Source organism: Mchenga conophoros, linkage group LG16 (genome assembly GCF_057382185.1).
Source record: "Mchenga conophoros isolate Kocher_MC1m ecotype Shallow Benthic linkage group LG16, M_conophoros_male_GT1.1, whole genome shotgun sequence".
NCBI lineage: Eukaryota > Metazoa > Chordata > Actinopteri > Cichliformes > Cichlidae > Mchenga > Mchenga conophoros.
In genome coordinates, this window is record NC_140541.1 from 4,521,942 (window position 1) to 4,536,809 (window position 14,868).

Below are 14,868 nucleotides of genomic sequence, written 5' to 3' on the forward strand. Positions count from 1 at the left end.
AATACGGCAGTTTCCCGTCGCACACATGGGTGCCCAGTCGCGTTAAGCATCATGAGTGCTGTAGGTTTTTGTGGAAACTGGATTATTATCACCTGCGACAAAAAACTGTTTGCAGTGCATACAAAGGAAGCCAGGTTTGACTTTAAATCTCTTTCATTGGCTCCGTGTTAGAAATGCTCGCAGCTCTTCACGTTAGAGCGAATACACTGGGACATGGACGTATGGTTAGCTTGCTTTTAGGGCTTTCTAAAATAGGAGGTCATACTTAATTATACTGTTTAAAGAAAGTGCTGTTACCCTTACACCCCACCCAACCAAGCGCTCTCCTTGCTCAATCTATACTTGTGGATAATCATACAAGAAAATCTGTGAATAGGGGGTAACTCTTGTTTATTGTGTAGAGATATATAAATCATGACACAACGATGGTTTCAAATGATAAAAACCGCCACTTACGAATTACACTTGGTTCCACAAAAACGTGTACGGGGATCACATTTTTGCAGTGTTGCTCCTGCAAACACCAACAGGGGAAGTGATGTAAAACAAGCTGAAAGCTCTCAGCTTTAATTAAAGGGGTTCCTCCATTTCCACAGGCTCAACAGAAACTGAGCCGGCAAAGTTATGAGGGTTATTTGAACATTAGATTAACATCCTCTGCGTCAAAGACTGCTTGAAGTCTGGAACCGATGAACATTAGCGAATAGTTTCCTCCTCTGAGATGCTCTGCCGCCTGCCACCACCTTCAGCTGCTTCAAACCTCTGAGTACATTCATGATGGCATCTTTTGACTTTGGACATCTGGAAAATACTGCTGTAGCTCTCCTGGTTGAGCTGTCTGTATATGAAACACTGAGCTCTTGTTACAGAGGCCTAGGTTTGCTTGGTATCTGGCAGCCTGTGATTTCTTTCTGCTCCTCTTTAAGTGTTGCTATCTACAGATAAAATGCTAAAAAGTAACAAATTGTTGGTACATGTTTAGGTGTTCCTCCTGTATCCGAGGTTCGACTAACGGACGAACTCTCCTTTCCAGCACCCTGGCATAGACTTTCCCAGGGAGGCTGAGGAGTGTGATCCCCCTGTAGTTGGAACACACCCTCCGGTCCCCTTTCTTAAAGATGGGGACCACCACCCCGGTCTTCCAGTCCACAGGTACTGCCCCTGATCTCCACGCAACATTGCAGAGGCGTGTCAACCAGGACAGCCCTACAACATCCAGAGCCTTCAGGAACTCGGGGCGGACCTCATCAACACCAGGAGCTCTGCCACCAAGGAGTTGTTTAACTGCCTCAGTGACCTCGCCCCCGGAAATTGGCGGGTCATTCCCCTCATCCCCAGACTCTGCTTCCTCCTCGGAAGACGTGTCAGTGGGATTAAGGAGGTCCTCGAAGTATTCCTTCCACCGCCTGACAATTTTCTCAGTCGACGTCAGCAGCGCTCCGCCAGCACTATACACAGTGCAGGTAGAGCACCGCTTTCCCCTCCTGAGACGCCTGACGGTTTGCCAGAATCTCTTCGAGGCAGTCCGAAAGTCTTTTTCCATGGCCTCTCCGAACTCCTCCCACACCCAAGTTTTTGCTTCAGCCACTGTCCGCACTGGAACGGTTCGCAGCCAAGTGTGAAGCAGCGGGAATGAGGATCAGCACCTCCAAATCTGAGGCCATGGTTCTCAGCCGGAAAAGGGTGGAGTGCCCACTCCGGGTCGGGGATGAGTTCCTGCCACAAGTGGAGGAGTTCAAGTATCTCGGGGTCTTGTTCGCGAGTGATGGGAGAAGGGAGCCGGAGATCGACAGACTGATTGGGGCTGCAGCTGCAGTAATGCGGACGCTGCACCGGTCCGTCGTGGTGAAGAGGGAGCTGAGTGTAAAAGCGAAGCTCTCAATTTACCGGTCGATCTACGTCCCTACCCTCACCTATGGCCACGAGCTGTGGGTAGTGACCGAAAGAACGAGATCGCGGATACAAGCGGCAGAAATGAGCTTCCTCCGAAGGGTGGCTGGCCTCTCCCTTAGAGATAGGGTGAGAAGTTCGACCATCCGGGAGGGGCTCAGAGTAGAGCAGCTGCTCCACATCGAAAGGAGCCAGCTGAGGTGGTTCGGGCATCTGGCGAGGATGCCTCCTGGGCGCCTCCTGGGTAAAGTGTTCCGGGCATGTCCCACCGGGAGGAGGCCCCGGGGCAGACCCAGGACACGCTGGAGAGATTATATCTCTCGGCTGGCCTGGGAACGCCTTGGTATTCCCCCGGACAAGCTGGAGGAGGTGGCTGGGGAGAGGGAGGTCTGGGCCTCTTTGCTTAGGCTGCTGCCCCCGCGACCCGGCCCCGGACAAAGCGGATGAAGATGGATGGATGGATGGATGGATGTTTAGGTGTTTGCTCTCCTATAAGCTTTTTTTTCTTTACCAGCCTAATGAAAGTATTATTTCATTTGCATCAGCAACTTGTGTTGGGACAAATTAACATGAACTAAATCCAAATGTGACACTTTTAAATAATAGGAACACAGAAACAAGTCATCTGCCAGCTGTCCTGTTACTTTATTGCTGCTGAAATATATGATTGTTGAGTGGATAACGGGCAGTAAAATTTCAGATGGAATTGTAACTGATTTACTCTCCTTGATCACAGAGATCCATTTGTGTTTGACTGCAGCACTGCTGAGAAGAAGCCTAAGAATACAAAGGATGAGAAGAACAGGTATAAATGGGCTGGTAATGTGTTTGTATTGTGCAAATGAAAATAAGAATATGAACAAGAGAAAAATAGACGCAGAGTAGAAGCAGATTTATGCAGCATTTAGACTGCTGTGGGAAATCTCACAGAAGTTTCCGTCAGGCTTTAGGATATAGCTATAACGTATCTGCTCTGTTCATCAGTGATGGTGGTTCCTCAGAAGAAACAGGAAGTGATAAAGTCCTCGCCTTTGCTGTATCTCCATCTGGAAAGCTCCTGGCACTGACTGATGACAACAAGAGACTAGTTCTGTTTCGCTGTGAGCCTTCATGGCACTACATCAGCATCAGGTATGACTTCACCTCTGTCACTCAGTTTCAGTAGCTTCATCTACTGCACGGAAGTGTTCAGAACGGCGCTGTGTGTCTAACAGGTGGGTGGTGAGGAGGTGCACGTCCCTGGTGTTCACCCAGGCTGAGGAGGAGCTGCTGGTGGCGGACAAATCAGGAGATGTGTACGTGTTCTCGGTGGTTGAGCCACAGAAAGAAGGCGAGCTGAAGATGGGCCACCTATCTATGCTGCTAGCTCTAGTAAGAAACACCACTATCATTCAGTGCCTTATAAATAAGTCTATCAAAAGAAGTGTTTTGGCTGCTGATTCCTCACGGTGGATAAACAAACATGTTAGCAGTATGTGTGTTTTATGTATGCGTTTCCATCAGTCATTTATAGCATGTTGCTCTTGCCTTTAGTGGCAGCTGTCTGACAACATACTGCACTGAAATCTGCCGTTGGGTAGTCATCAGTGTATTTTTTATCAGAATGTCTGCTAAAGATGCTCTTGTGCCGTCTTTCAGACAGTGGCGCTGGATGACAAGTACATCATCACAGCTGACCGTGATGAGAAGATCAGAGTGAGCCATCTCAGGTCTCCATACAACATCCAGTCCTTCTGCCTGGGACATCGTCAGTGAGTGTGTTAACAGAAAGGGAGAACACTGTCTGTGCACGGTTTCACTGTAGCAGCGTGTAGGTGAGGTTTGCTTCAGTGTTTTTTATGTGTTCTCTCAGGTTTGTCAGCGCCCTGCAGATCCTGTCAGCACATCCACACTGGCTTCTGTCTGGATCAGGGGTACGTGACATCTAACATGAAGTCTGCGTGTTCTCCCAGTATATGTATGAGTAGGGCTGGGCGATATGGCCTAAAATTCATATCGTGATATAATTTGAAGCATGTGCAGTAACGATATGTAACGCGATATATTCTCTTCTTCTGTATAACGTATTTTCCACACTGTAAGGACTTAAAATCCTTTAATTTTCTCAAAAATCAAGAGTGTTCCTTATGTATGAATTCCGGTTGTGCTTACTGACCTTGAACAGATTTTGGCTGCAGAAATCTGTTAAAAAATGTTTTAGTACAACTTTGGTAAGCCGCACTGCTTGATGGATTGTCAGAGCATTACGGCTGCCGTAGTGAGGAGCTTCGTGGAGTAAGCTGGGTCCAAAACTCCGTCCGATTCAGGTCCCAAAGTCAAACAAACACTGAGAGTTAAAAATGGTCTAAATTCTTTCATCTTTAATAAAATCATCAGCGTTGCTGCTTTATCGGGTGTAACAATTAAGTTTAACATCCAGGCATCCATGAAAACAGGATTTATTAAATTTCTGTTTTCACTTCCTGTTAACTGTAGAAGTTAACAGGAAGTTAGCTCGCTAGTTTACACCTAAACATGACATAGCATGTTCTGACTGAGAGATTTCTGAAACTAATTCAAACGTACAGCTCTGCTACCACTTCCAACATAAATGAAGACAGAAAACTAAACAGCAGTGGCGTTTGCAGGGTTACTGAAGTTGGACTAGCTGGTATATAATGTTGTGCTACCTGATTGCTAGCGACACAGCTATGTTAGCATAACATTAGCACAGTGAAGCTGGAGGCTGAACGCCAACTTTTTTTCCACTGATAAAAGTTAACGTGAGGGATTCTGGTGGTCAGGGACAAATGCAGTCGCATAGCAGGATGCTGTACACGGGCCAAACTTCAGTCTGGACAACTAAGATTATTCATCCACAATACGAGGTTAGTTATTAATATACTGCAGCAACATGGGAATAGAGCAGCTGCAAGAGAATTCAACATTAATGAATCAATGTTACGGAAGTGGAGGAAGCGCAGTTTTTGGCTTTCCCCATATTTCAAAAGTGCTTCATCTCTTTGCTGTGACTGTCGGCATAATTTGCAGATGATGATGGTTGTAGCCGCTGCGATGCTTTCGACCAAAACAGGCGCAGCTTGATGACATCATCAACATGCGCTATCGTGATAGAGCGGTATAGTTAAAATCTCTATCGTTGGCCAAATTTATATCGTTTCTATCGTATATCGTTTCTATCGCCCACCCCTATGTATGAGTTTTCTCACAGTTTGTCCCACTGTTGTAAAGCATGTCAGGCCATTGTTACCTGTCATGGGCAGTTCTCCATGAGCTTCACTCTACATCAACATTAAAAAAAAGAGTGGTCATAGAATAGAAGGGTCATAAATGTGTTTTATTGAAACAATGTCTTGTTTTGTGTCTTTTGACACACTGTACTCTACTGATGAACAAATCATGTGAATGAGATTGGAAAAAATAACAAGTCAAAACAGCAAAAATGCACATTTGCTGGGGTTGGATTTTATTGAAGTACTTTGACTGTGCAGTTTGAGTGTCAGTGTGCTTCTTCACCAGGATGGGACGTTGAAGCTGTGGGACTATGAATCTGGTTCTGAGCTGCAGAGTTTGGACCTCAGACAGCTTGACGAGACCACAAGCTCTGAGGCTGACAAAGACAAGGTATCCAGTGTGTTTCATCCTGTAACACTGAGGCTACAACACAGGTTCAGCCTAACCTAACCTGTGTGGCTTCTCTAAAGCTGCACGATGTAGCTGGATGGAGAGAAATTGCCTCAGAAGTGTTAAAAATGCATAGCATATAAACTAAAGTGTGCAGTGATGTGTGTGACATCTGAGGACTGCATGTGTTGCAGTTCTGTTGGTGATGATTTACACAGGATTTATTAAGTTCAGCTTCATGAATCATCATTTTCTTTCAAAAAGCTTCCTGTGCACATAAATGTAACCTGCGTTCAAGTCCCGGTGTAAAACTGGGACATCTGGGCTTCCACTCGTACCTGTATTTTGTATATGGCCATAAAGTGGCCTATAATGATCCTTCTACTAGAAAGCATAGGTTTACATATTACAGACTGTAGACAGTAAACTTTAAAGATTAATATATGGTTTGAATAACCTGCTGCTACATCCTGAAGTGTTTGGGATTTATATTAAGCTAATATCAATGTTAGCCTGCTTTTATCAGAAAATGGTAACCTAATTTCAAAGTGCTATCACACATTACCTGGATTATATCTATATTGAAAATATACACGTACTCTTCCAGTTGAGCCACAGTGATGTTCTGTATAGATATGATGTTCCCTCTGCAGCTGTGCACTTTTCCCTGCAGAAAAACGCCCAGCATGTAGAAGCAGCTGAGCCATTTGTTAATCTTTGAACTGTGTAGTGCAGGGGTAGGCAACTCCAGGCCTCGGGTGCCGGTGTCCTGCAGGTTTTAGATTGCACCCTGGGTTAACACACCTGAATCAAATGATTAGTTCATTACCAGGCCTCTGGAGAACTTCAGAAATGCTGAGGAGTGATTTAGCCCTTTAAATCAGCTGTGATGGGTCATGGACACATCTAAAACCTGCAGGACACCGGCACTCGAGGTCTGGAGTTGCCTACCCCTGGTGTAGTGTCTGTAATTGGCAAATCTGTTTTCTAGTAGAGCTTTTTTGTTTATTTAGAGAAAGAAATGTCCACTTTTTTGGAAAAAGAAAGCAGAAGGCCGAGCTTCACACTGGGACTTGAACACATTTGTGTGGATCTGTGCGAAGCTGGCAGTGTGTCTCACAACCCTACATGGGCGTGCAAAGTGATCTGTGCATGTGAGGCGATTCGTCCACTTGCATTTAAGATGTTGTGAGCGAAAGGGAAGTGTGTGTAGTTTTACACATGTGCACGCACAGACGGCTTTTTCAGAGAAAAATGATCCGATTTATGAAGCTGAACTTGAACTGTGATCACTTTGGGTACACGCATTTGTAAAATTGGTTTGTGTGTGCTCAAATTGGTTAGTATTTGCATGCAGATTAAAGCACACGCTTGTGAGTCCTTAGACATTACACACAAATCATTGCACACTTCCTAGTTTTTGCTGATGGATCATACGGTAGACATTTGTAGCACTTTTCTCTCCGTTTCAGACACAGGTGTCAGTGTAGCACATCACTGAAACCTGTTCAGAGACATCCAAGTCTGAAACATTTCTTACTTCTTGACAGTTGTCTGTTTGCTGCTGTACAGCTTTAGGAGGCATCTGAACGTTTTTACAGTTAAATCCATGGATCATCATGACAGTTGTCACGAGGCGTTGGGGAAACTGCTGAAAAAGACCTGTGGATTTATCTCACCAACCAAACATTTTCATATTAGAAATCCTGGGACTGTCGAAACAAGTCGCTTTGTTAAAAGGCCAAGTAGTCAGAGTGAACCAATCCAACGTATGTTTGTTTGTTTTTTTCATTTCAATGCTCAGGATACAACAGTGTGCCGAATTACCAGCTCGAGTGACGGTCAGTATGTAGCTGTGCAGTGTGACAGGTGAGTCCCCGTGTGTGACTCTGTTGTTGTTGGACTGTGCACTATATACAACTTTACAAATTTAACCAGATGAGCGCCAAATTAAAGGAAAAATGAGTAATGGAACAACAAATACAGTTATCATTTATCATCATGCTCAGTGGCAGGCGGAGGTCATCTAAGATAAGGACAATGCTGGACTATACCTCCCACCCACTCTGTGACGTGCTGGCCAGTCACAGGAGCACATTCAGTGAGACAGATTACCCATAATGCACCACTGAGCGACACAGGAAATGATTCCTGCCTGTGTCTCTCTGTACAACTCTTCTATATAATACACAGTGCAGCAGTTTTACCCTTTTGCTCTACAGTAAAATAACAAATGAAGTTTTACAGGTTGGAGTAAAATCTCTTTCACCTCCTTGATATTTATAATTAAGCTATTTGTATATATTACAGCTATTTCTTATATTTTAATAGATTAAATGCTGTGTTGAGATGGATTTTAAAATCACCCACAATAATTCTTTAATTTAATCTAAGCACTAAATCGGATTTAAAAAAAACCTGAGAAATCTGATAGAAACTCCAAGTAAAAGCCAGATGGACGTGTGGAGTGGTGCACTGAGCGATTCTGTTTAGGCTTCCGAGGAAGAGGCTGAGGAGTAGCTAGCTTATGTGTGGTAGTTGGTTTAAGCTAGTTATGTAAGGCTTACCTTTGCTTTAACGATGAAACATTTCTTCTTCACCTCCTACATGATGGCACTATTTAACCATCCAGATCAAAATTACATGTTGCTGTCCTTACTTTGAAGGCTGCTATCATGGCTGTATATGTCACTCTGTGAGAGATGCCATTTTCAGGGATTTAAATAAAGCTGCTGGGGAAGAATATGGATCACACTTCCCCAAAAGTCGTAGTTTCTATGCATGTGTTCGTTTTTTCCTCCATTGATAGATAATCCAAGTAGTCTGGGCTCAAGACAGATGAGGAAATAACAAAACATTTTGTCCTGCAGTACCACCGACTGTGGTACTGTGGTCACAATGGAGTAATGTTTTGCCCACCAGGGTCAGTCACAAGACTGAAAACTAAACACAAGCACTTTGTGTGTTGTGAGAAGTGCAGCAAAGTCCAGCTCTTTACCTTTACTTTCTTTGTTTATAACGATTTCTCCAAACATTAGATCAAACATTCTTCACCTTTAGTTTTGTTATCAGAATCAGTTGCACTCTCCATCCTGCTGACAGTCCTGGGACCCACTGTCTATGTTTAGCTGCCAGCTCCCACCTACAGCAACTTTAAACCCATCCTGTGCATTCGCGCAGGGCACCAATGTGAATTGCACTATCAAATAAGACGTTATGTAAAAGTGTTTAATTAAATGGGCTACACACGTAAGCTACATAAAACACTGCTGTGCTTTGTAACAGGAAATGTTACTGCAGAGCCAACACCAAGCACTTCAAATCAAATCACTTTGATTGTCACATCACATGTGCAGGTACACTGGTACAGTACATGTGAGTGAAATTCTTGTGCGAGCTTCACAAGCAACAGACGTGTGCAAAAATACAATAACATAAAAACAAGCAAAATATAAGAATGGCCGCCTTTCTACACAGCTACACATTAGTTCTGATTCGATCTCGTTTCTAAACATTGACAAAAAGTGTCAGTATATTTCATCACAGTTTCTATCCTTGTGCTTTACTTTTTATTTAGTTAGCATCTGGCTTTTGTCAGGAAAAAATGTGGTCTACAGAGACTAAGCCAAGTCTCTGTAGTAGTTAATCCAGTTTCAGAATTAAAGCTAGAGTCTTACGGAGGGGTCCCACTGATGATTTGCTTGCGCCCCGTGTGTTCTCAGCGTGCCCATACTCCAGCTTTTCACACTGACTCAGAAGGGCAAGGAGAAGCTTGTGCCACACAGCAGGATCTCCCTGCCCTGCTGTCCCCTGGACGTGAACTTTGACCCCGAAGGACGACTGTGGGTGCTGATGGACTCTAGTGATGCACCACTTCAAATCTACTCACTGACACACAGCTCCTGGGAGGTACAATGCCATAATTCATAATGAATATATGTAGAGAAGAAACTGCACTCAGATATTTTCAGATGATTGGAGTCTCTGTATTGGTTACATTCATATACTGGATACACAAGATTGGAGACTGGACACATCCAGGGTCCATATTGGATATATGACAATAGTTTTAAGTATTGAAAACGAGTTTGTTCTTTGTGATACACTAACTCTGATGAAACACAGGCTCAGCGAATCAGATCCTATGACATGGGGCAGTACAGCTGTACCTTTATGGTTGCCATGGTATTGTTCTCTCTTCCAGGGATGTTGGCCAGTGTTTCAGTGTATATAGTCATAAATATAGTCTGCTGCTATCGTTTAATTCCCTGTTTAATTCTCTCCCATAAATGTGTATGGGTGTGTTGACTCTGGCTGACGTGTCTGCTCTCTGGGTCTCTCTAGTGTGTTGTTCATGTACCTGAACTTAACAGAGTGACTAAAGCCTTCAGGCCACACTGGGAGACACTTGAAGGTGAGTTTAATTCAGTTTTATTTATTTAGCGCCAAATCACAACACAAATCTCCTGAAGGTGCTTTATATTGTTAAAGACCCTACAGTAATAGAAAGAAACCCCAACAGTCAGACTGAGCAAACGATTTGGCGACGGTAGGAAGGAAAAACTCCCTTTTAGCAGGAAGAAACCTCCGGCAGACCCTGGGTCAGGGAGGGGCGGGGCCATCTGCTGCGACCATTTTAGGGTGAAGGGCGGAAGACAAAAAGACACGCAGTGCAGGAGAGCCACAGTTTAATAATAGCTAATGATTACATGCAGAGAGGTGTATGAACACACGTGGTGAGTGAAGAAACATTCAGTGCATCATCCCCCGGCAGCCTACACCTGTTGCAGCATAACTAAGAGAGGATTCAGGGTCACCTGGTCCAGCCCTAACTATATGCTTTAGCAAAAATGAAAGTTTGAAGCCTAATCTTGAAAGTAGAGATAGTGTCTGTCTCCTGAATCCAAACTGGAAGCTGGTTCCACAGAAGAGGGGCCTGAAAACTGAAGGCTCTGCCTCCCATTCTACTTTTAAATACTCTAGGAACAACAAGTAGGCCTGCAGAGCGAGAGCGAAGTGCTCTAATAGGGTGATATGGTACTACAAGGTCATTAAGATAAGATGGGGCCTGATTATTTAAGACCTTGTATGTGAGGAGCAGGATTTTGAATTCTGGATTTAACAGGAAGCCAAAACAGGAGAAATCTCTCTCTTTCTAGTCCCTGTCAGGACTCTTGCTGCAGCATTTTGGATTAGCTGAAGGCTTTTCAGGGAGTTTTTAGGACTTCCTGATAATAATGAATTACAGTCGTCCAGCCTGGAAGTAATAAATGCATGAACTAGTTTTTCAGCGTCACTCTGAGACAGGATATTTCTAATTTTAGAGATGTTGCACAAATGGAAGAAAGCAGTCTTACATATTTGTTTAATATGTGCGTTGAAGGACATGTCCTGGTCAAAAAGGACTCCAAGGTTCCTCAAAGGCAAAACAACCCAGAGTAAACATCTGGCTGGTACCATATTTCTAAGATTTTTAGGCAATTTGCAAATTGCCTAAAATTTGCAAATTATTGATGAAGAAACTGACCTCCCAGCCCATTGTTCATTCAGTGGGCCGGTTCCAGTCATTGTGCAAATGTACTGTTTATAAAGTTGGAAACCTTCAGTCAGCTGAGACTGAAGACGTCACCTGGATGAGTGACAATATGTTTCTCCTGCTGAAAACGCTACGTTGGGTTGAACAGAATCAACCTTTTGGGATTTCCTTACCTGGATGATTGAGCCTGCATCAGGACATCTGTCTGTATGATTATATTTTTCATATACTGACGCAGACATATACTTACTGTACCTTCTCTTAAATACCAGCCTCCTTAAGGACTAATAACCGGTTTGAGCAGCTGCACAAGGTGACCTTTGACAATGTGGCGGTGTACCTCCAGAGGAAACAACAAAGGCTGGAGGAGCAGCACCTGAAGAGGAGCGGGGGTCAAAGAGCAAAGGGCAACAAGAAGGTCAAGAAGGAAACTGAGTCGGTGACTCAGCCATTTGCCTGAAGACACTTGAAGAACATTTATTTCCTTGTTTTGATGCATTGATAAAATGTGTGAGCTTCACCACACAGGCCCGATGAGGGGTTCTTATGTTTGACTCAAATTTCTCTTATTTTTAAAGAAGAATGTTGTAGAAACATTATCATTAAAGTCTGCCCTGTGTTTCCACCATCACCAGTGAAGGAAACATGCTGTTCACGGAACCATATGCACTCACACTGTCTTCGGGTTAGAGTTGCTCTCTGTTCACATTTCTGATTGCATGCGATTGCAGTGCGTGTTAGCAGCAGCTGAGGAAGTGACTACTAAACTTCCTCAGAGTTTTTCCAGAGCAGGATTCTGACGTGTAGGAAAAGCTGAGTGAGTTATGAGAATGAATGAAACAGGAAAATGTGTTCCACAGCTTAAAAAGAATATGAGACTAGGATTTAATTAAACACTCTGGGCTTCACAGCCTCTCAGCAATAAATTGAAGTAATCATTTTCTCAATGACTGTTTCATATAATTGTGAAGGAAATTGGGCCTCTTCTGTTTTACATGGTTTATGCATAGCTGTCCTGACACTGTAGGGTTGAGGCCTGGAGTTTGAGTTACTGCAACACCTCCTTTCCCAGGTCAGGCGGCGAGAAAAGAAGCTCACATCATTACCTGTGCACCACAGTGCAGACAGCTGCTGAGATGCTTTTTGTTCTTGTGCTGTGTGTGTTTTGGGGTTTTTTTTTGGTCAAATAATTTATTCTCTATCACATCGAGACTCTCTCTCCACTCCGTTACATATTCCATATGTACAGGGAATGATCCCCATTGGTTGGATGTGTAGATACTTCTTTAAGACACTCTGCCTAGCCTGCCCACTCCCCACAGCACACGTATAAAGCAGCTGCGCAGACATGAAACCACCTGTGCAGTGTGTCCGTGTACTTCATGTACATGTACATAAGACTTAAATCAACTCAGAGTGGATGGTTAGTTATGTATGTGTGTGTGTGTATATATTTAGATTATACGGGACCTCATATGGGTATTCTGCTATTGATACATCATTACGTTTACATATCCACTGGTACGTAGCCCACATGTATTATCACAGCAGGGCTGCTGTAAATCAAATGAGCTGATGTCAGTACTTCACAGTTGGTCAGAAAGATTCGTCACATTCCCAGGGCTTCATCACACCATCAAAGGTACCCACACTGTCACCACACCCCCCACAGACTTGTGTTGTACCACACATTGTACAACACAAGATATGATCGATGTGATAGACCTGATCCAACGAGCGCAACAAAGCAAAGAGGTGAGGAGCCGATTCCTTTTGGGCCAGGAAAAGTTTGGGACAGCAGGCCAAACAGGCGTTTTAGCTAACCGCCCACCTCACTTACCCTGACGTCTGTGCCGCTTCCAGTGAGGTGAGCACGGAAGTTGGTAGAAAAAAGCTTTAGAACTGTCTGGTGATCATACATCGGTAGACACTTGACATTTTGCTTGACACACAACAACAAAAACAAAGTGGAGAGCAAAAGATGCAGCAGATGGCATGCCATACACACTGGCGCCACAATGACCCATGAAGTTAAGGAGGATATGCAGAGGGTGTGACAGAGGAGGATAGGGTAAGATGGATGCAGATGATCCAGTGAGAGGGAGCAATCACAAGAAGAATTAGGAAGCATTTCATTTCACTGCATTTCGTTAACTTTTGGCTTCTCCCTCTCTTGTATTTTGTCCTTGTCTATCTTTGCCCTCCTTTTTTCCTCTTCTCTTTTGCTGCCTTTCCATGACGAATAATTGGCTATTTTGTGTGAAAATAAAAGAAACAGTCTAGACAGAACTTTGCTATTAAGATTATACTTTTAATTTTTGTATAAAATAACAAAAGCCAATAAAAATATGTAAAAACAAACACAATACACAAATTATATCTAAATATTGTTCACTGAAGTAGTCTGTGGTATTCGAATGCTAGCATTCAGCTAAAACCACTCAATTCAGAGTCCCTCTGGTCCTCAAGTCCTGTAGCAGCTCAAGAAGCTGCTCTTAAACATCGGCCATCATCTTCCTGTGGCACACTGGAAACGACAACACCCTTCATGCTTCTCCATGTGAGGAGTGGACAGGGTGATGGAAGGTCTTACAGCTCCCAGTGGAACAACACATCTCATTATTCCACTGTACTTGTGCTCTGTGCTCACTGGTCCTGAAACACACGGATCACAAAGAAAGCGGTTCATGCATAGTCTGACTGAAACATTGCAGCAAACACTTGTGTTTGGTTCCTACCTTTTCAGAACTTTTCACTTCTCACCATCCATTGTTAAATTCTCACTTTTCTTTTTCTGCACCTGAAGGAAACACACTTTCTCAGTTACAAAGTACACTCAGGACCAATCGGATAAATTAAATGCAGCCGCATTTAAAAACACACACACTTGTAAAAATCATCCAACCTCGTTCACGGCATCATCAGTCTGTTTGAGCTCTTCGTACCGGTCTCTTGACTCTCTGAGTGGCTTTACCATCACCTCCTCAATCTGTGGGAACAGCTAACAGATGCACACACACACATGCAGTCAGTATTAAAGCTGCAAACGCCTCATTATTTTGTGTTTATGTAACTCTAAGAGTCAAAATGTGTGAAGTCAAGAGACAGTGTAACAGTGTATAACAATAAGCAGTCCATTTAGATCCTTAGCACAGACAGGTTTACACTTGTAAAATGTAACACTTTGGAATTTTAGCAGGAACTTCCTGGTTGGAATTTATAATTATTGCTTTGACAGTTTATGCATTATCCTCCATTTTATCATTATTGCTGATGTGTCACTGCTAAAGCACACATTTACGGTAACAGGTGCTTGAGGTGGAACTAGTTTAAACTGCTTTATATACTCATTCTTATAGGTGATCAAAAAGTTCTGCACCATCACCAAAAAAAAATCTATTTTGGCTAATCTCCCTTTAAGGCCATCTGCTACTGGACCTCTGCACCACTTCCTGTTCTCCCATTCTTGCACACTTACACAGAGAGCAAGTGTTAACTTCTCTGACTATAAAGGGTATAAAGGATACATTTACATGATGACTGAAACTAGCACCACTGGTGAACAATTCCTCGATTCTGGCGCAGTGTGATTTGGCGTTTGAAAGCCACAGAGACACCGTGTTTAGGGAAAATGTGTTTGTTATTGATCAATGGTCACTGATCAGTGGTCATGACAATTTGCATATTTATGATCAAGAAACTGACCTCACCAGTGGTTCTAGTTTCCAACTTTAACCAACTTTGACTTAAGAAGTCACTTGGATGAGTGATGAAATGTTTCTCCCACTGAAAACGTTGATTCTAGATGAACAGAATCA

At 43.4% G+C, this 14,868-nt stretch overlaps 2 protein-coding genes across 4 annotated transcripts in view; one reads left to right on the forward strand and one right to left on the reverse strand.

Annotated features, from left to right (window-relative positions):
• Window positions 1-13,450, forward strand: wdr4 (WD repeat domain 4). Its single transcript, XM_085249163.1, has 11 exons — window positions 1-134; window positions 2,627-2,695; window positions 2,875-3,021; window positions 3,105-3,261; window positions 3,529-3,641; window positions 3,743-3,803; window positions 5,410-5,514; window positions 7,319-7,383; window positions 9,237-9,423; window positions 9,859-9,928; window positions 11,323-13,450. The coding sequence occupies exons 1-11, from the start codon at window positions 52-54 to the stop codon at window positions 11,508-11,510; spliced, it is 1,245 nt and encodes a 414-aa protein (XP_085105289.1). The 5' UTR covers window positions 1-51; the 3' UTR covers window positions 11,511-13,450.
• pde9aa (phosphodiesterase 9aa) overlaps window positions 13,391-14,868 on the reverse strand; it is a 23,134-nt gene continuing 21,656 nt past the window's right edge. For 2 of the 3 annotated variants that reach the window (XM_085249166.1, XM_085249165.1), the window contains exons 13-15: window positions 13,956-14,051; window positions 13,789-13,850; window positions 13,391-13,705 (exon numbers count right to left, since the gene is read on the reverse strand). In XM_085249166.1, the coding sequence (XP_085105292.1) occupies window positions 13,803-13,850; window positions 13,956-14,051 (144 nt within the window). In that variant the 3' untranslated portion in view covers window positions 13,391-13,705; window positions 13,789-13,802. Of the gene's footprint in view, window positions 13,706-13,788; window positions 13,851-13,937; window positions 14,052-14,868 lie in introns of all 3 variants that reach the window. The other variant, XR_014888925.1, reaches the window with a different exon arrangement.